The sequence below is a fragment of the Peromyscus eremicus genome, chromosome 16_21, assembly GCF_949786415.1.
Source record: "Peromyscus eremicus chromosome 16_21, PerEre_H2_v1, whole genome shotgun sequence".
Lineage (NCBI taxonomy): Eukaryota > Metazoa > Chordata > Mammalia > Rodentia > Cricetidae > Peromyscus > Peromyscus eremicus.
In genome coordinates, this window is record NC_081432.1 from 51,271,121 (window position 1) to 51,291,423 (window position 20,303).

The 20,303-nt window shown below is 44.7% G+C and overlaps 2 protein-coding genes across 6 annotated transcripts in view; both read right to left on the reverse strand.

The window, feature by feature from the left end:
• Positions 1–20,303, reverse strand: part of LOC131926066 (glutathione S-transferase A6-like) — a 92,483-nt gene that overhangs the window by 9,088 nt on the left and 63,092 nt on the right. The window lies entirely within an intron of this gene.
• Positions 2,388–19,603, reverse strand: Tmem14a (transmembrane protein 14A). Of its 2 annotated transcripts, none has more exons than XM_059281321.1 (5): positions 19,446–19,603; positions 11,941–12,026; positions 6,753–6,854; positions 6,123–6,210; positions 2,388–3,015 (listed from the first exon to the last, which is right to left on the reverse strand). In XM_059281321.1, the coding sequence occupies exons 2-5, from the start codon at positions 12,008–12,010 to the stop codon at positions 2,976–2,978; spliced, it is 300 nt and encodes a 99-aa protein (XP_059137304.1). In that variant the 5' UTR covers positions 12,011–12,026; positions 19,446–19,603; the 3' UTR covers positions 2,388–2,975. The 2 variants fall into 2 exon arrangements, with proteins under 2 accessions (XP_059137304.1, XP_059137303.1); XM_059281320.1 differs by having other exon boundaries at positions 2,389–3,015; positions 19,380–19,603.

The window sequence follows — 20,303 nt, forward strand, 5'->3', positions numbered from 1 at the left end:
TACCCAAGCATTACTACAAGGGGAGATGCTTAGTCTTACTGAACCTTGAAATGCCATGCTGTGCTAATATCCATGCGATGCAAGCCCTGTTCTGAACAATAGCAGAAGAGGAGTGGATTGGGGGGTGGGGATGGGACAAAGGGGAGGTTGGGGGACAAAATGGGAGGAGAGGAAAGAGGTGTATAAAATAAATCCTGAAACTGCAATCAGGATGTAAAATAAATAAATGAATTTAAATAATTTTTTAAAATGAGATCACTTGGTTACAGTTTATGAATACTTTTATTACTCATAGAAATGTTGGAACTTGCATTGTACAAGGGTAGTATCATTTGACAATAACAGACAATGTAGGAAAATTCTATTATCCTCACCCTTTCTCACAGTGCAGAAAACAAATTTTCTTTCTTTTATAATTTGCACACTCACACACACTCACATATACACTTACACACATTCTCACACAGATACATGCACACATACACACACACAGAAACTCACACACTCTCATACACACACACACACACACACACATGCGCGGGCATGCGTGTGTGCAGGTCCTGGAGGAGGTCAGGAGAGGGTGTCAGATCACCTGAGCAGAAGTTACAGGTGATTGTGAGCCACCTGATTGTGGTAACACAGCTCAGCTCCTCTGGAAGAGTAGAAGCTTCCTTAACCACTAAACTATCTCCAGGGAATACAAATTCCACACATTTTTTTCTCATTTGTAAGAACATACCTCCTTTTTTTTTTTTTTTTTTTTTTTTTGAGACAGAGTTTCTCTGTGTAGCTTTGTGCCTTTCCTGGAACTCACTTGGTAGACCAGGCTGGCCTCGAACTCACAGAGATCCTCCTGGCTCTGCCTCCCGAGTGCTGGGATTAAAGGCGTGCGCCACCACCGCCCGGCCATACCTCCTTTGTATTTATTTTGCTACATCATTTTCTCATGGATTGTGGCCTTTTACATTGTAGGACTTCAAGGTAAGAACCAGCCAAATCCCTACAATTAACAGATTTCTCCACCCTGGAAGCCAGAGGAAGCCTCCGTTGGATGATGAATCCATTGGGACTGCAAAGAACATATTCAAATTTGAACAAAGCATGTTTTTTAAAAACACAAGCACTATAGTAGCTGAGTATTAACAGACACAGAGGCCCAAGTAACTCAGTAAACACTTCACACTGTGTTTGTATCAATAACCAGGAAAACATCCTTGAAGCCATGTCAGTAAAGAAATAATAAATGTGCAAGGAAATAAACTACTGGAAACTTACCAATAAGTCAGAAAAGCTAACTCCGGTTTGAAATAGGACATGCTACTGAGAAGGAGTCCAGGAAACAAGTAGGGGTTCTCTGCATTCTGTAAGTGCTAGAACAGACTTGAATGTAGTGAGTGGAAGTCAGAGTGTCCTCATTACATTTACGTGTGTGTGTGTGTGTGTGTGTGTGTGTGTGTGTGTGTGTGTGCACCTGTGTTTGCCTTGGCACATGTGTGGAGGTCAGAGAACAACTCTCTTTATACGCTGCAGGCTTTGGGGATTGAACTAAATTATCAGTTTAGCTTTAAGCTACCTGGCTGACCCTCACATATTAAAAAATAATAATAATAATAACAACAAACACACACACATCACCATCATTAACTTTCACTGCTTTTTGTCAATAATTCAGAATGCAGCATAGCTTAAACTCCCTTCTAAAACTTCCCATCAATTACTATATTTTACACATATAGTAAATATTTCTACAATCAGCCACACGATTTGCCTTTATTTCAGTGTCAATCACAGCGTGCATAGAAGCCATTGTCAACTTTGGCTGTTGGCAAGGAAGCACCACCTTCCATTTCCAGCCCAGCGTGTGGCAGCGATCTCTTTGGCATTACTGGGTCAGAGGGGATTCCTTTTTTCTGTTTTAAAGGGGATCCTTTAAAGTATACCAAAGAAGTATGTACAGGTTTCCTCTGTGGTTCACCTAGTGGGTTTACTTTCTCCATCTCTCAATTCCTGATGGCTGAGAGTGTAACAACCTGCTTGTAAGAGTAAGTTCCCCTGCCTTCCAGCTTGGCAGCCAGAGCTCTCCACCCCTTCTCATCTCACCAAAGGACTGAAACTGTGAGGCTTGGTGCCCTGGAGGGCATGCTACCATGCCTTATTCCTTAGGGATGAGACACTGAGTCCTCAGGGCATGACTGACTTCCCAGAGGCCACAGGAGCCAGTGGAAATGAGCAGGTGGTCCATCTGGTCCTTAAACTGCCCTGGACACTACCAGCTACAACTGTTCTTAAAATGGAGTGGTGATCTGACATGGAGGCGGGAAGAGAGGGAGAAGCCCTGAGAAGGATGGAGAGCTGGTGTAAACAACACTCCCTTGACGTCCTTTTTACCAATACTGAAACATGTAAATGTCAAAGATGATTGAGTTTCTAGAAAAGACACAAAAATGAATGAGGAAGCTTAAAATAAAATGTATTTTATTTGAATACTGAATACACTCTGTTAGGACACTGATGAGCTGAGAATGGAATTCCTTCAGTGCAAAACCTCCTGGCAACAATACAAACAAAATCCCTAATGTACCACAGTGACATAAACGATTCAACAGCCTGTGGTTCACTCCGGGATCCCATTACCTGACAGGTCGCAGTTTAACTTATTTGAGCCGTAAGTGTTTGGAATTATCAGAAGCAGAAAACTGCAAGCTCCCAAATTCCACACACAAAATGACACACAAATGAGTACATAAGATCTCATTAAAGATCAGGATTAACAAATAGAAACAGCTAAAATTTGTGCTTTAAATAAAGAGGGCAAACAAATGTTGCCAACTAGTTTTGAATATTAGGGTGACAACATCATTTTCATTTCAGAGTAAGACATTTACCACCTATTGAAATCGATCTTTCAAACACAAGAACCTGCTCTGCCAGGTCCAGTTGAATGATGGGAGTTTGGCTCTTGGCTCCTCTAGGTGCTAAAGCCACAGTAGGACCAATCTCAGGATCATCACGAGGCTGAACAAACAGAAGAGAAAGGGAGGGTCACTGTGATGGACAGGAAGGTCATGTGCTCCCTGTGATGTTCCTGCGCTGTGGCCTCTGAGGGCTCTATTAGCCCTCCTTAGAGCAGGGGGCAGGGCATTAATTTTTCTTGTGTTCTGACTTCTCAGATGCAACTTACAAACATTCCCTGAACAGATAAGAGAAATCCAACCCCGCTGTTCTGAAAACCTTGGATAACAGATTAAGGAGAAAGGTCAGGTGTGGTGATATACTGTGTTCCCCAAAATATTGTGCACCCTAATAAAGTTATCTGGGGTCAGAGAACATAACAGCCACTAGATATAGAGGCCAGAAAATGGTGGCACACACGCCTTTAATCCTAGCTTTCCAAAAGCAAAGATCCAGATGGATCTCTGTGAGTTCAAAGCTATACTGAAAACAGCTAGGCATGGTGAAAGAGCCTTTAATTCCAGGAAGTGATGGCAGAAAGCAGAAAGGTATTTAAGGCATGAGGACCAGGAACTAGAGCCTGGTTTCGCTTTTGGCTGGTTAAGCTTTTAGGCTTTTGAACAGCAGTTCAGCTGAGACCCATTTGGATCAGGACTCAGAGGCTTCCAGTCTGAGGAAACAGGATCAGCTGAGGAACTGGTGAGGTGAGGAAGCTGTGACTTGTTCTGCTTCTCTGATCTTCCAGCATTCACCCTAATGCCTGGCCCTGGGTTTGATTTTATTAATAAGTCCTTTTAAGATTCACGCTACAGTCAGGAGAAACGTAAACTTCCAAAAGCTACCCAAGAAAAGCAACTGGAAAAAGTAATCAAGGGTGCTGGAGAGATGGTTCAGCAATTAAGAGCATTTGCTGCTCTTCCAGAGGACCAGAGTTCAGTTCCTGCATCCATGGCAGGTGCTCATAACAATAAATGATATGGAACTCCAGCTCCAAGGGGTCTGATAATGTCTTTTGACATCTGTAGGCACCTGCACACTCAAGGTATGTACACTCGTGTGTGTGTGTGTGTGTGTGTGTGTGTGTGTGTGTGTGTGTGTGTGTACACAGAGGCAGAGAGAGAGAGAGAGAGAGAGAGAGAGAGAGAGAGAGAGAGAAGAGAGGAAGAGAGGAAGAGAGGAAGACAGAGAAACAAATCTTTTAACAAAAGAAAAAAGGTTCAAGAAATAATTCAGTAGGTGCTTGTTTTTTGGAGTACCAGGAACATTCCATCACCTGGGGTCCTTTCTTCATCACTAACCCCACTTTTGATCCTTCCCAGCATCAAACATAATTTTCAGGTCCGTGGCACAATTGGAAAGTCGTCTTTGGCACCTCCTCACCACAAATAAAAAACACCACACTAGATAAATTCAGAGCCATACTAGAAAAGTCTACAGCAAAAAAAGACCCTCAAACTATTCAGGAGGCTTTAACCCAAGGCAAAATACTACTGATACTGTGAAGTATTTCCTTCTTATCTTGGTTTTTGCCACAGACATCTTTAAACATTGGGTCAAACTGTATCTGGTGTGCTTTCATCCTGTTTTTATATTTTATTATGACATTATTCATTTCCAATGATGCCAACTGGTTTTTCAAGCATGATGTGCAAATGCCTGTTTAATATTCCTTAAATAGATAAAATATTTACATTTATTTTCTGGTGAATTTCTGGGCAGCTGTAATTTTTCTGGCTTAACTATTTTCTGTTAGAAATACAGCCAGTAAGCATTAGGCCTTACATACTTCTTCTTTGAAATAATTTCTAAAAAATGAAAATGTGTCCCAAAGGAAGGCAATGTTTATGGCTTTCAACACTCAAGGGCAGCTTCCAGGAGAAATCAGAAACATTTTCTCTATATTTTACTTGGTAATAAATTTAATTTCGTGATGATATATTTAATTTACATGAGAATATATTTAATCGCAGGATCAGGGCTGGGGATGTAGATCAGTGGTAGAGTGCTCACCTGGCATGTGCAAGGCCCTGGGTTCAGTCCTCAGCATTGCAAGTTAACAGTTACTATTTTTTTTTTTTTTTTTTTTGCAATACAATTCAGTTCTACATATCAGCCACGGATTCCCTTGTTCTCTCCCCTCCCACTCCCAGTTACTATTAACTAGCTGAGGTAATGAGATTTGTTCCTCCAGGCTCGAGTGTGTGAACACTTAGTCTCCAGCTGGTGGCGCTGTTTGGGGAGGTGATGGCATCTTTAGGAGGTGGAGCCTGGCTGGAGGAAGTGTGTCATCAAGGGGCGGGCTTTGAGGCTTTGTAGCCTGGCCCTCTTCCCTTTCTCTTGGTGTGGATAGAATGTGATCATTTGACTTCCAGTTTCCCAGGCTGTCTCACACAGTGTTAGCATCGCCTCTGGAACATCCCCCTGGAATAAGCCCTCTCCTCCTCTATTTATCAGGATAATCTAATACTGTAACAGAAAAGCAACTAATATACTAATCACCCAACCAAAAAAAAAAAAATGAAATGAAATGAATATACTTGATCAAATTAAGAGAAATTTAAGGTTATTTACTAAAAAAAAAAAATTATCTCTCTTTGAAATTCAATGACTCAGACTGTCACTAAACCAGTTTACTGCTACAAGTGGAGGAATGTTGAGGAAAATTGAGGGGGAACTTAACTCTTTAGTCTGATAAAGATAAGCGTGTACATCTGATGGGACACTACAAAGTGAATCAGAGAGGAATACTGTCACTCCAAAGACCAACTGAATCATTCTGTCTGTTATAGTTAGACTTATCGTAAAAATTATTTGACCTTTCAAACAAAAGTTAATTCTTCTAAAAATGTTTTTAAAGATTTATTCCATAGTTTGTGTGTGTGTGTGTGTGTGTGTGTGTGTGTGTGTGTGTGTGTGTGTGTGCCTGGTGCACATGTGCACATGGAGGCCAGAGAGAGTGTTGAACCCCTTGGAACTGGAGTTGCAGATGGTCAAACCTGGTCCTCTGCACGAGCAGTAAGTGAGCCATCTCTCCATCCCCATGAAAATTAATTCTTCACAAAAAATTACCAGCACTTCAGCGAGACTGGGCATATTTAGGGTGGTATTGCCGTAGACTGTCACCACTCTGAAATGCTGCACAGGAAAGCATGGATCAGAACGGTTCTTACCTTAAGCCTGCAATTAGACCAGCAGGCATTATTTTCTTGGACCTCTTGAATCTCACACCCATTATGGTGGCCAGGAAGAAAGCTGTAACTGAAACCCAAATACAATAAATTAGAATGTTAAGCATCATCAATGTTTGCTAATGAAAAGACTAAAACCAGATACCCTGGGGGTTAAACAATAGGCACTCTCTTGCTCAGCCCAGGAAAAAAGGATGCTATGAGAATGAGCAAAAGTACTTTTCTTTTAGACAGTCCTAAGGCACAGCTGTACATAAAAGCTATCTGTGCCCTAAACAGAATGACATAAGGTAGCACAAAGGTGTCTTCACAGCAATTTAAAAATCACATTAAATGTACACCTAAGAAAGCTAAAAGAAAATCTAGTCATAACTCCATGCTTTTTCTGATTCAACTTCCTGTAACATGTGTTAGGGAAATGAGGTGGAAGGCTGTCAGTACTGTTATTTTTGATCAGTTCTGTCTGGAAAGCAGTAAGAATGATGTTCAAGCTTGCCATGGACTCATAGACATTTAACTTTGATAGTTCATTTTCTAGTAAGCCTGGTACAAAGTGTCAAGGGGGCATCTTCCAGGTTGAGCCTCTGTAGTTGGAGAAAACATGTCACTTACACAATGACACTTTGACATCCCGTTTGTCATTGGACACACGGTAGGCTCCATAGCCAGCCAAAAGTCCAACAGAAAGACCAGCAACCAAAGATGGAACTCCACCTGTGGAGGAGAGAGAGAAACATAGAGGGGGATTTCATGAGCTGGATAGAGGGCTCGGCAGTTAATCGTGAGACTGCTCTTGCACAGCCTCCTTGGGTGCTTGCCCTCATGTGTACATACCCACCCATAAGCACAATTAAAAATAATGAAAATAAGTGTTCTTAAAACAAAGAAGGGGGAAAGAGAGCTGCAGCCAGGTGTGGTGGTGCACGCCTTTAATCTCAGCACTCAGGAGGCAGAAGCAGGTGGATCTCTGGGAGGTTGGGGTCAGCCTGGTCTATGCAGTGTTCCAGGACAGCCAGGGCTATGTAGAGACCCTGACTAAAAAAGAAAGAAAAAAAAAGGCAAATACTAAAGAGAGAGAAAGTTGAAAAACGAAAGGAACTCATTCCATCATTTTAAGTCTAACTCATAAGCCTAACTTTCCTATGTGGGCATTATACAGGGATTGTCTTAGTTAGGGTTTCTATTGATTTGAAGAGACACTGTGACCATGGTAACTTTTATAATGGAAAACATTTCACTGGGGCTGGCTTACAGTTCAGAGATTCAATCCTTTATCATCATGGTGGGACATGGTGGTAAAGAGTCAGACATGACGTTGGAGAAGTGGCTGAGAGTTCTACATCTTGCAGTCAACAGGAAGTGGTCTGAGACACTGGGTGGTATCTTGAGCATATATGAGACCTGAAAACCCATCTCCACAGTGACACACTTCCTCCAACAAGGCCACACCCACTCTGACAAAGCCACACCCCCTAACAGTGCCACTCCCTTTGGGGGCCATTTTCTTTTAAACCACTACAGGGAAGAAGGCAAACTAAGTATGGACCTCTTCACAGGTAGTTTCCTGAGAAACACTAAACGCAAGGCGGGAGAGCATGAACACGGCACTGCAGAGGTAGACATCACGTGTAAGAGTAAGATAGCCTTCCTCAGTGGCTCCTCCTCTTCCATCACACCCCGCCCCCCGCCCCAGTCTCCTTGGAAGCATCTTTTTACTAAGGAGTTATGATGATAGGAAATGAGTTTCATAAATAGTTTTATCTTACAAGGGTGAGGAGAGAAGTGCTGTGTAGGTTAAGAAATGGCTCTATCTTGAATAATCATCTTCTAGCCTCAAGGTATCAGCATTTAAACACAAAAGGAGACTACGCCCAGAGAGCAGAAGACACAGCCCTCTGTGTCTAGTCAAGCCACCCACCCCAATGCACCATATAAATGCTAAGCACTTCCTATGCGCTGGACAGAGAGCTGCACGCTGGAGACACTGTGAATAATTTGCACGTAATCCTTGCTTTAGAGAATTCAACTAATTGGAAATCTTCTAGATTAGAACTCCCCGGTGGAAGCTGAAGTATCTCTCTGTTTCAAACACCCATAGGGAATTCAGCTGTGCAGCTGGGTTCATAAACTGCAGCTGTCCATGCATGCATGTAGGTACAGACAGACAGACACAGCGTAACAAGGTCTAAGACCTTAGTAGGCTCCCAGACCTTAGCACAACTGACTCCATGATGGAAGTGTCATTCAAGCTGTAAAACTCAGCATGCAGACAGCAGCACTTGCCAAAATGAAAACAAAGCCCTAACCTGTCAAAGTCCACAGTTCTAGGAATGTCTCCAAATATAACTAACTTTGCTTTTTGGCTTCAGTAGTTCTGCTTCTGGCTAATTGTTCTTGTTAAGTGATGTTGTCAACCCAGAACATGGTTTCTGTGTTTAAAAGCCCATCCTGAGAAAGGTTTGGAGCTACACTGGGATCCTGAACACTCAGTGTAGCAGATGGCCAGCTAATAAAGGCTTTCTATTGGTTTAAACCCATGTCTAAGCAGTCTTCTCTGGGGAATACCCTACAATAACAGACAGACAGACAGACAGATACACACCACACACACACACAGAGACACACACACATACACAGAGAGAGAGAGAGAGAGAGAGAGAGAGAGAGAGAGAGAGAGAGAGAGATTATATAAGAAAAAAATCTTATTTCAAAGTAAGTAAATTCTGGGTGAGACAACAGGCTAGAAGCCACCTCTATGTGACTCACTGAAGAAGAGTTGGAATAGGAAAAAAAATAGACTCTTTTCAAAAGAGAATCAGAGGAAGAACATTGCAAATTTGTGAAGATGGTAACAAGGCACCCAAAAAGTGGAGAGGAAAAGACCAACACACTGAAGTAAGCCAAGCCCACACTGCCCTAGATGCATGGTCCCAGGACAGCTGAAGGGAGACAGAACCTCATCCAGATCTAAGCACACACACCCCCGCCACACACACACACACACACACACACACACACACACACACACACACAGAGTGTAGTCAAAAGTTTTCTCTGGTCCTGCCTAGCCCTGTGATCCCACAGCTGCTTATAAAATAATCACTCAAAGGCTTAATATTATTTACAAACTGTATGGCCTATAGCAGGCCTCTTGCTAGCTAGCTCTTATATCTTAAATTAACCTATTTCTATTAATCTATGTTTTCCCGCATATTCTGTGGTTTTACCGGTCTGCTGGCATGTTGTTCCTTGGGCGGCAGGTTGGTGTCTCCCCAGGCTCTGCCTTTCTCTTTCCTGTCTCTCTCCTTGGATTTCCCACCTGCCTCTAGGCTGCCTTGCCATAGGCCAAAACAGCTTATTTATTAACCAATGGGAACAACATATATTCACAGCATACAAAAAGACATCCCCAGCACTGCAGCCCTGGGAAAAGCCCAGTGTCCTCACAAATCTCAAACCCAGTTGTAGGTCCTGGTGGACACTGATTCTTCTGTCACAGCTGAAGACACCACAGACAGCCATAGAGAGGAACCCGAGTCTGTCCTTCTGTGACCTGGAGGCCAGTGAGCAGGTGCTGTCTTCAGAGGCAGTCTAGAGACGGGGACAGGGTCTGCCTGTTACACTACAGAAGAGGAAGAGGGTGGCCCGGTCACGAGGACAGCAAAGGACCAGCTTCATGATGGGAAGACGGGAACAGAGGAGAACTAGGAATGAGTCTATCATGTCCAATAGCACACACCAAACTCCCTGGTACTATCGGGGGGACCGAAGAGAATAGACAACCGTCCAACCAATCAGAAAACAACTACAAATTTTTAAGAATTAGGTCAGGTGTGATGGTGCACACCTTTAATCCCAGCAAGGAAGCAGAGGCAGGAGGATCTCTGTGAGTTTGAGGCCAACCTGGTCTACATGGTGAGCTCCAGGACAGCTAGGGCTACAAAGAGAGACCCTGTTAAACTTTATCACAGATCAAAATAGATTTACAGAGGTATTCACAATATCCTATCCTACACACGCAAAACACACTTTCTTCCTACAGCTCACAGAGTTATCTCTAAGACACTCCACAAGCTAATTACACCTGCCTGCACTTAATTTTTTTTAATGTTTTTATTCTTTTAAGCTGAGTGTGGTGGTTCACACCTTTAATCCCAGCACTCAGGAGACAGACGCAGACAGATCTCTGTCAGTTCAAAGTCAGCTAGGGCTACATAGTGAGACCCATTCTAAAAAACAAAGTAACATTAATTATATAAAAAAGAATCTACCTATAAAACAATAAAAATTTGATTATGAAGTTCAGGAAGGTCTAAATATTTATAACTGTAAAAACTATGTAACTAAGTATTTTATATCCTTATAATTTATCTTGTGGGGTTGGAAAATTATGATTTGCCTCTCAAAAGCTGAGTGATCTATTTCCTGCATAAGTAGATATATAATTATTATAAAAACAGTAATATTCCTAATACCCAATTATGAAATAGAACATTCTCAGGACCAGACTCTAACTTCTCCTTCCTCTTGTTTATAATTAAATATCCTTAAATAAAATGTTTTCTTTTTATGTAAATGGGGGGATTAAGTTACCTTGAAGAATGTTAATTAATTATGCAATTCATAATTGCTGGTGAAATTAGTTTTGTGAAAGACAGAAGCCCAGAAGGCTCTGCCATGCTTGGCCCCACATAACTCCCTTCTCTCCATGAATATCTACCAAGGCATGCTGGTTCTCAGCCACCTCAAAGACATCTATAGCTTCTTGTCCTGCTCATAGATCCTCAGGAGATCCCGGCACAGTGACCAACTCCCACTACAGCCACCACCTCCCACTACAGCCACCAACTCCACCACTACAGCCACCACCTCCCACTACAGCCACCAACTCTACTACAGCCACCAACTCTCCACTATAGATACCAACTGCCCACTACATCCACCAACTCCCCACTACATCCACCAACTCCCACTACAGCCACCAACTCCACCACTACAGCCACCAACTCCCACTACAGCCACCAACTCCCACTACAGCCACCAACTCCCACTACAGCCACCAACTCCCACTACAGCCACCAACTCTCCACTACAGCCACCAACTCTACTATAGCCACCAACTCCCCACTACAGCCACCAACTCCCCACTACAGCCACCAACTCCACCACTACAGCCACCACCTCCCACTACAGCCACCAACTCCCACTACAGCCACCAACTCCCACTACAGCCACCAACTCTCCACTACAGCCACCAACTCTACTATAGACACCAACTCCCCACTACAGCCACCAACTCCACCACTACAGCCACCCACTCCACCACTACAGCCACCACCTCCCACTACAGCCACCAACTCCCACTACAGCCACCAACTCCACCACTACAGCCACCACCTCCCACTACAGCCACCAACTCTACTACAGCCACCAACTCCCCACTATAGATACCAACTGCCCACTACATCCACCAACTCCCCACTACAGCCACCAACTCCCACTACAGCCACCAACTCCCACTACAGCCACCAACTCCCACTACAGCCACCAATTCCCCACTACAGCCACCAGCTCCCACTACAGCCACCAGCTCCCACTACAGCCACCAGCTCCCCACTAAGTTCCTTTGTTGAGTTTGTGCAGGACATGTGGTACCCACCTATAATCCCACCACTTGGCAGATCAGCAGTGAGTTTGAAGCCAGCCTGAGCTACATGAGACACTGTATCAGGAAGGGAGGCAGAGAGGGAGGAAGGAAGGGAGAGAGGGAAGGAGAGAAAGGAGGAAAGTTCTGGCTTACCTCTTCGCTTATATCCCCAAATACTTCCAATTGTCACCAGGGCTGCATAACCAAAACCAACCAGGTCCATTGGTGAGGATGCAAGTCTAAAGAAAGGGTGAGGGGCATATTATATAGAGTTTTGGAGAACAAATGTACATACAAATGATAGGTATCCCACAAAACTATGGAATTTCTCTGGACCACCAAAGAATGGAAGTTGAATCCTTGTCTCTTGTACCACCAGCTACTACCCTCCATCTCGTGACTCCAAACACACATGTGGGGTAGGAGACACCTCAGCTAATTCTGCATTGCCTGTCTTCAAGATCTGCTATACCCTCAGCTGTTTCATTTCTAAATGAGACTCCTGCTCCTGCTCAGGCTGACTAGACATTACAACTCATCCTCTATTCCAGGCCCGCACGGCCCTCTTTCCCTCAACCTACGACACAGGCAACACCTTCCCCCAGCCTCTGTTCTCAATGACTTCTTCATCAACTCTTTAGATTTTGTCTATAGAGGGCTCTGCAGTGAGTGGCTTCTGTGTCCTCTAAATGAGGATTCCTAGGACCATTTGCTTTGTTACTAATATCCCAGTGGTCAAGACATCCACTTGTAATCAACAGTTAATCACTGTGTATTATAATTGCCCTTCCCTAAAACTAATCGATTGTCCTATGAATCATGGGACCGGTAAAGCATCTCCAGTGATAAGGACAGGAGCCATTGAAACCCTGCCCTTAGTCACCCAAAATGCAACAGAAATAAGATAGCCAGCCTATCTTATATAAGGAACCAGCCTCTAACTCAGTGGTTCCCAACCTGTGGGTCACACCCCTTTTGCAGGCTGGATGACCCTTTCACAGAGTCCCTGAAAACCATCTGCATATCAGATATTTATATTACGATTCACAACGGTAGCAAAATTACAGTTATGGCACAGCAATGAAAATAATGTTATGGTTGGGGTCACCACAAGATAAGGAACTGTATTAAAGGGTCACAGCATTAAGAAGATTGAGAACCACTGCACTAGCCTGTTGTGGATTCATAGGTCATGGCCCCTTCATCTCCACATGTCCCCCAAAGTGAGGGATGTAAATGAGATGTGATGTAGATCTTTAGCTTGCTAAATTCTATACTGATTATTGACTTTTTTTAACTCTCTCCTTTTCTTTTGTTTTTTTAGTTCATTTTTTTTTAAGTTTATTTTATTTTAGGTACATTGGTATGAAGGTGTCAGATCCCCTGAAACTGGAGTTACAAACCGTTGTGAGCTGCCATGTGGGTGCTGGGAATTGAACCAGAGTCCTCTTGAAGAGCAGCCAGAGCTCTTAACCACTGAGCCATCTCTCCAGCCCCAGACTACTATTTTTTAAAATAATATTTTTATTAATTCTTTGAGAATTCCATAATGTATTTTTAACATACTCTCTCCTCCCAGATCCACCCCCACTTCCCTACCCACCCAACTTTGTGTGCTTCCTCTCTTTCTCATTCCCATAACATCCAAACTTGTGCGGCTAAAATACTCTTGGGTTATATCCTTAAAGAAAACTGACCCTCCCTCTCCCAGCACCAATCAAATGCTAATAGGGGTGGGACTTTGTGTCCATCTCCATATCTCCCCGCTGGGATTTCGTCTGGCTTGAGTCTGCACAGGACTTGTGCACGCTGTAAGAATCGAGGTGAGTTCCTACGTGCCCTGCTGTGTCTAGAAAACACTGCCTGTAGTCATCTACAACCTTGTGCTCTCACAGTCTCTCCACCCCTTCTTCCTAGGTGATCCCTGAGCCTTGCAGGGAGGGGTATGACAGACATACCAGTTAGTGCTTAGCACACTGTGGGGCGTTTACCCATCCACCCCCACAGTTCCCCAGAGTTTTCTTGAGTGCGAGCAGCAGGAAATATTAGATAGGAGGATTTATTGCAGAGAATATCGCGGAGATAAACAGATAGAAAATAAAGGATAGCCTCGAGAGGGCCTGGAACCTATTCCAACGGGCCCCGACTGTCTCTGCCCCAGGGTTTTTATAGAGACGCCAAGGGGTGGAGCCAAAGACCTCCTCCCCCAGCACAGCCAAGTGCAGACCATCCCAGACACCTGCACTCAGGCCCGTTGCCTAATCATCCTCTATGAGGACCTGCTGAGTAAAGTCACGAGGAACCCGAGAACGGGCTCCCACAGCACACCTCACACATTCTCTGGATGTTGACCAGTTGTGAGTCTGTGTTAATTACTGACTACTGCAAGAAGAGCTTTCTCTGATGAGGACTGAAAAGTGCACTAATCTATGGATATAGCAATCAGGTATTAGGAGTCATTTTAATATTATTTCCATTTGGGAGAATAATAGCAGTAGGTTCTCCCCTAAGGCCTATGACCTACATAGCCACAGCATCTTGACATTTTTATATTTTACCATCTTTACATCTATTTTCCATAGGAAAAAATAAGTATGTTAGTAAATATGGAAAGAGTAATGGTGTGTGAGGTTTCCTGTGCATCTGCCTGTGTGTGTGCATGTGTAAGAGCATGTGTGTGCCAGCGAGGGGTTTAATCCAGGTCTTGCACACACGAGGCAAGAGCTCTACCACTGAGCTGTATCCCTGGCTCTCCTGTGCATTCCTTTAATTTTCCCACTGCTCCTTCTTTAGATTCACCAGTCTCACAAGACTGACTCATAGGTGCTCAACTTACCTCAGAGTCACTTAAAGTTTACTGTAAACCCAGTGTGGTAGCTCAGGCCTGTAATCTCAGCATGAAGGAGGCTGGGGCAGGAGGATTTCTAGGAGTTCAAGGCCAACCTCACTTCATAGTGAGTTCCTGGCCAGTCAGGCTACAGTGTGAGACCCTGTCTGAAACACACACACACCCCGGAAAGGGTTGTCACAGAAAAGGAGGCAGCACTGAAGGAATCCTCACATTTGCATGATGAACTAACCCAGTAGATTTCATCTGTGCCTGAGAAGCGGCACAAGGGGCATAACATGTAGGGAGGCGCTGAGTTCCAGAGCATTTGTTGACTGAAGTATAGACGAAGAAATAATAACAGGGGGGCTGGAGAGACAGCTCAGTGATAAAGAGCACAGGCTACTCTTTCAGAACACAGGGGTTCCATTCCCAGAACCTACAGGCAGCTCATGACTATCTGTAACTCCCTGGGCATCGGGCGCCCTCTCCTGGTCTCCATGGGCACCAGGATTCCCTTGGTGTGCAGACATGCATACAGGCAAAATACCCAAAAACATTAAGAAAACAAACAAACAAACAAACAAACCAAACCAAAACAAAACAAAACAAAAAAAAACCCAGAAAACTAGAGAAGAATTGTGACATGGGGGGAAAAAAAACAAGAATAGTGTAAGCACAGTGCTGAAGTGCGCGCGCGCGCGCGCGCGCGCGCACACACACACACGCACACGCACACGCGCACACGTACACACACACACACGCACACACACACACACACAGAAGGGACTGGCTGGGGCGTAGTGGCATATGCCTTAAATCCCAGGCAGGACTGATGTGAGTTTGAAGCTAGCCTGGACTATGCCATGAGTTCCAGGCCACCCAATGCCGCACAATGAGACCGCCCCATGGGTGGGTTAGAGAGTAAAGAACTATCTAAAATAAAATTTAAAAACTAAACAAATAAACAAATGGAAAAAGTTTAAGAAGAAACTGTCATGGGGTGACGAGAAAGACAATTCTGAGTCACCAGCACGTGATTCTATCTCACCCCAGTCAATCACTGGGAAACTTTGCAGGGAAGTGCTATCATGTACGTATTTCCCAGAGGAGAAAACAGACGCACAGAGAGGGCAAGCACTGTCCAAACCACACACAGCTAAGATTTCAGAATCAGGGAAGGCTCGCTGCTGGAAACCAGGCAGTACCATCCCTGAGAACTGAGTTATTGGGCTGAACAAGGTGAATAGGCAGTGGGAAGGATGCTCTTCAGAATTCTCCATCATGGATTCTTCTCCTGAATGCACTCATACCTTGTGACCACAGTGTAGCATCCACCTGGTGACTCACACTCTTCTGCCCTATGGGCATCTCAGAGTAAAGGGGTAAATCATGTTACACCACAGACCTTGGCTTCAAGCTGATACCACGGCTTACTAGCTGTATAAAATCAGGTGCATTCCTCAACTGTCCTATAATTCCATTTCTCCATTTTCACAAAAAGAAACTAAAGCCTTCCTCCTCTGGTTACTGTAAAAATGAAATAAAGTTCCAGAAGAGTGGCTGGCACACACTGAGCATTCAACAAACATTAATTGCTCTAAGCACAGAAAGACAAATCCCATGTGTTCTCACTTACACATGGAAGCCAAAGAAGAGTTACCAGAGCCTGGAAATTGTGTGGGGAAGGAGAGGTTAAGGGGTACACAGTGTCCCTGTAAAGGAGGAACAATGTCTAATGTCCTTTAGCACAGCGGGATAGCTGTGGTTGGCAAAAACCAGATTCCTCAATAGCTAGTATATAGGATTATGGATTGTCCCAGCATAAAGAAATAATAAATGTCTGAGGTAATGGCTATGCCAACTGCCCTATTCTGTTGATTACACATTAAATACATGATATTGTAATGCCACAGTCTATCACATAATTATGTATAATTACTGTTGTCAACTAAAAATAAAAGTATATTTTAAAACAAGTATTATCTGTGCAGCAATAATATAGTAATAATATTATTTTGTTACTCCTATTTTAAGGCTATTACTGTTTCCCCACCAAGAGACCAACTGACATAGAGTAAATCTGTCATATGGACATTCAATAAAGCATACTTAAACTCCCTTCCTCTCAACAAGTATTTATTGAGCATTATCTTCGTGCAAGGCAGTAGGAAGCAGTTTCAGAAAGGTTGTGGACACAGGCTTGTCTATAGTACAACAGAACAGGGAGAAACAGATGGTGGAGAACCCCGAGAGGACAGGGATCTGATGGACAGTGGAGCCTAAGGGAGGATGTCCAGGGGAGGGAAGGTCCCAGCGGGGATCTTGGGAAAAGCAGGAATAAGTGCAGTGAGCAAGTGTTCCAGGCAGGGGAATGAACATGTGCAAAGGTTTCCAGGAGTGAGAACGCAAGGCATGTTTGCAAATAAAATGAAACGCAAAGGGTAGAGGGAGGCTGGGGATCACTTGGCAAGGAACCTGAGCTCTGTTTCCAGCAGCCATGTTGGCCAGCTCACAACTGCCTTGTAACTCAAGGTCCAGGGGATCTTAGGACTGCCTTTGAACTCCGAGGGTAAATACACTCACGTGCACAAACCCACACAGAGACACACATAATTAACAAATAATAAGGACAGATCTGAAAACTGAAACAAATGGGTTGTGAAAAGAGCACCTGGTCAGAAATACCACCCTGCACTCAGCAGCCCCGCAAAGGGAGTGTGTGGCTCCTGTCCCAAGGCCAGTGAAGGGTTAAATAAGCAAGCTTTACAATCTAACTCAAAGTCTACCAAATGTTTCCTAGCTGTGGTAGGGGAACACCAGGAAGGCAGGGCATAAACTGGGAGCTGACTGCAGTAACCTCATTGGTTGAGGAGAGTAATCCACCCCCAGAGAAACAGTGAAGGTGGAGGGTGGATGAATTTGAGAGTATTCAGCATTTAGAATCCACAGCCTGCAGCTAGGGACAGAAAGGCAGGGAAGTTGCCAGAATGACTCCTACAGGTCTCTGGCTTGGACCTCTAGGAGATGTGGGGGTGGGTAGTCTTGATGCTTTTCCCTGAGTCAGAGCCCTGGGGCAGTCAGGAGCAAGTGTGTGTGTGTGTGGGGGGGGGGGGGGTGTGTGTTAATATTCTGACCCACCCCTTGGCACCGCCCTGCGCCCTGATGTAAAAGTCTCATTTTAAGGAAAACTCCTCCCCTTCTTCTCTCTCTTCTGCTTTTTCTCCCAGGAGATGTGCACCCTTGACCTCTCTCTCTCTCTTCTCCCTCTCCTTCCTATCTCTCTCTCTCTCTCTCTCTCTCTCTCTCTCTCTCTCTCTCTCTCTCTCTCTCTCTTCCTCTCTTCTCCCTCTCCTTCCTATCTTTCTCTTCATCTCTCTATTACAATAAACTCTCTGGGTGGATGCAATGCCTGGGTGTGAATGACTTTCCCCACCCCCCCCCCATCTGTCCAGCATGTTTTTCCCTCCTGCGTGGGATACCCTGGCTTGGCCAGCTGGGGGTTCTCCACTCGTGCAAATTCATAAGAGGAGGGGCATTTGGAATACAGAGTGAAGTGTCTAACAGCCAGGAAGATACTCTTACTAGAAATCTGAAGCTAGAAAGACAGATCATTCATCATTGGATAGTAATTTGGGGCTTTAATTTTTCTTCTAAGCTAACCCAAAGTGTGAAAAGTAGATTGACCTTCTTCCTGAGACCCCCAAACTGCTTCTGTGACCCTTTCTTAGAAATAAATTCCTTTAATTTGGTGTAAAACTGCTTGTGGTGTGTTGCCTGTCTGATTCTCTTGGCCAGTCAAGCTCATTGAGGGCAAAGCCACAGTCAAGCTCATTGAGGGCAAAGCCACGGTTGCATCCATTGCTGACCTGCACACAGCACCAAGCTCACTGCCCTGAGTGACTGGGTGACTGGGTGGCTCACACAAACAACCTGCTGAAATTATCCCCTCCATTACCCCACCTGCCTATATTGTCAGGAACCCAACAGTTCCTTCATCTCCACAGAGAACTGAGTGTTGTTCTAAAGAAGGCTAAAGGAACTCCATTCCCAACCCTTGCACACTGAGAAAATCCACACAAGTCAATCATATTTCTTGCTTCTTCTCCATGGCAGAGGCCACTTGTCCAGACCACAACCAAGCATTAAGGGGAGAGGCTGTAAGAACATGAAAGGAATGGGGTTTGGCTGGAAGAGAGAGGCACGTTCATCGAATGTTCCTGCAAAAGACAGAAAGCTTGATACCTACACAAGGCCATAAAGCATCCTGGACGCTATGCAGCAAAATGATTTACTGCTCACCACACAAAACTGAAGGGCAAATCCCTGCCTTGCTCATCCCCAAGTCCTCCAAGGTCTGGTTCACCCACTAAGAGATCTACAGACAAATATACACAGAGCGTTTTCACGCAAAAATAAAACAACTGCCTACGTCTGAACTACGCAGGGATGAAAGCCATTTTTGAAGGAAGTCTGGTTGAACCTTACCGATCACCACCCCCCACCCCACTCCGGCAAGATAGAACGTAAAATATGTGCGATATTTAGGGCCCCGGGAAGGCAGAAATTCAGGAATTGGCAGCATCAGGACAGGAAAGAGCTCTGGGAGGGCAGCCTCCATCCCTCTTCACCCAGGTCCTCTGAATTTTTTTCTTGATTTGGAGATTGAGAGATTGAAGGAGAGGGCGCATGCTCAGCAAAGACCCGTTTATTTTTCATGCCATTGCAAGAAAAGTTTCCTCTATGGGATGGGTGCACAGCTCACCTGCAGCCCTGAGCCCTTGCTGCAGCTGAAGAGGAAAAGTGGGGACGCGCAAGCGCAGTACCTCACCCCGGAAGCAGTTTCCGCGCCAGCGCACTGCCACAGTGGGTCCCACTTTAGCAGGGAGAGCGGCGTCCTCTTCGGAGCCGCTTCGTGGGACGCGGCGTCCCTGATCCCACGTCCTTCTGCTTTCGGAGGCCCGGAAACAGGGTGCAGCTCTGGATCTGCGGGAGACTTGCTTGTCCACGCGGGCTTCCTGGTCCTGGGAGCGCAGGGCTGGAGTCTGCTGCCCCCTCCCGGCCGGACCGATGCGTGCAGCAACTCCTTCCTTTAGCTAAGATTCCCAAATGAAGGAAGATTTTTTTTTTTATTTTAATTTTTTTTTGGAAGCCAAGCTTTGTACATACAGGCTGTCTACAAATTGTTTCCGTTTTCAATGGAGGGAACTGATGTTCTAAAAGGTAAAGTAGGATGTCCAAAGAATCCATGTTGATCTGGTTTAAAGCCCGCCTTCCCTTACAGCTTACTGTCTCTAGGATCAGACCCATGTAGGTGTGACATCAAGATCCAGCTGTCATGCTGTTGAGACCAGGGCTACTAACCTTAGACATCTGGGAGGAATGGTACAGAATGCCAGAGTTGGAAAGCGTTTTGAATCTTGCGAGTCCAGGGAGATCAGCTCCCAGAAAAGAACCGTAAGTTGACAGGAAGTCATGCCTCTCAGTAAATTCTCATGCCGCTCCAGTTTTGCTCTCCAGACTGAAAATAGTAATCAGGACGAACACTCTGCTCTCTGTTATACAGCAGCAGCCCAGATATTGAGGAAAGCTCCAGGATGCTGTGGTGTGGGGAATAACAGAATTCCCCAGAATACACAAACTAATCTAACATCATATACATTAAATCTTGTGACATTCATTTGCTGAA

What these genes read in the sequence shown, in the direction of transcription:
- Tmem14a (XM_059281321.1), bottom strand. Translation starts at nt 12,010, where the DNA reads ATGGACCTGGTTGGTTTTGGTTATGCAGCCCTGGTGACAATTGGAAGT. An exon ending in TTGGGGATATAAGCGAAGAG is followed by an intron (nt 6,855 to 11,940) that starts GTAAGCCAGAAC and finishes TCTCCTCCACAG; the next exon opens with GTGGAGTTCCATCTTTGGTT. An exon ending in GGATGTCAAAGTGTCATTGT is followed by an intron (nt 6,211 to 6,752) that starts GTAAGTGACATG and finishes TTTGGGTTTCAG; the next exon opens with TTACAGCTTTCTTCCTGGCC.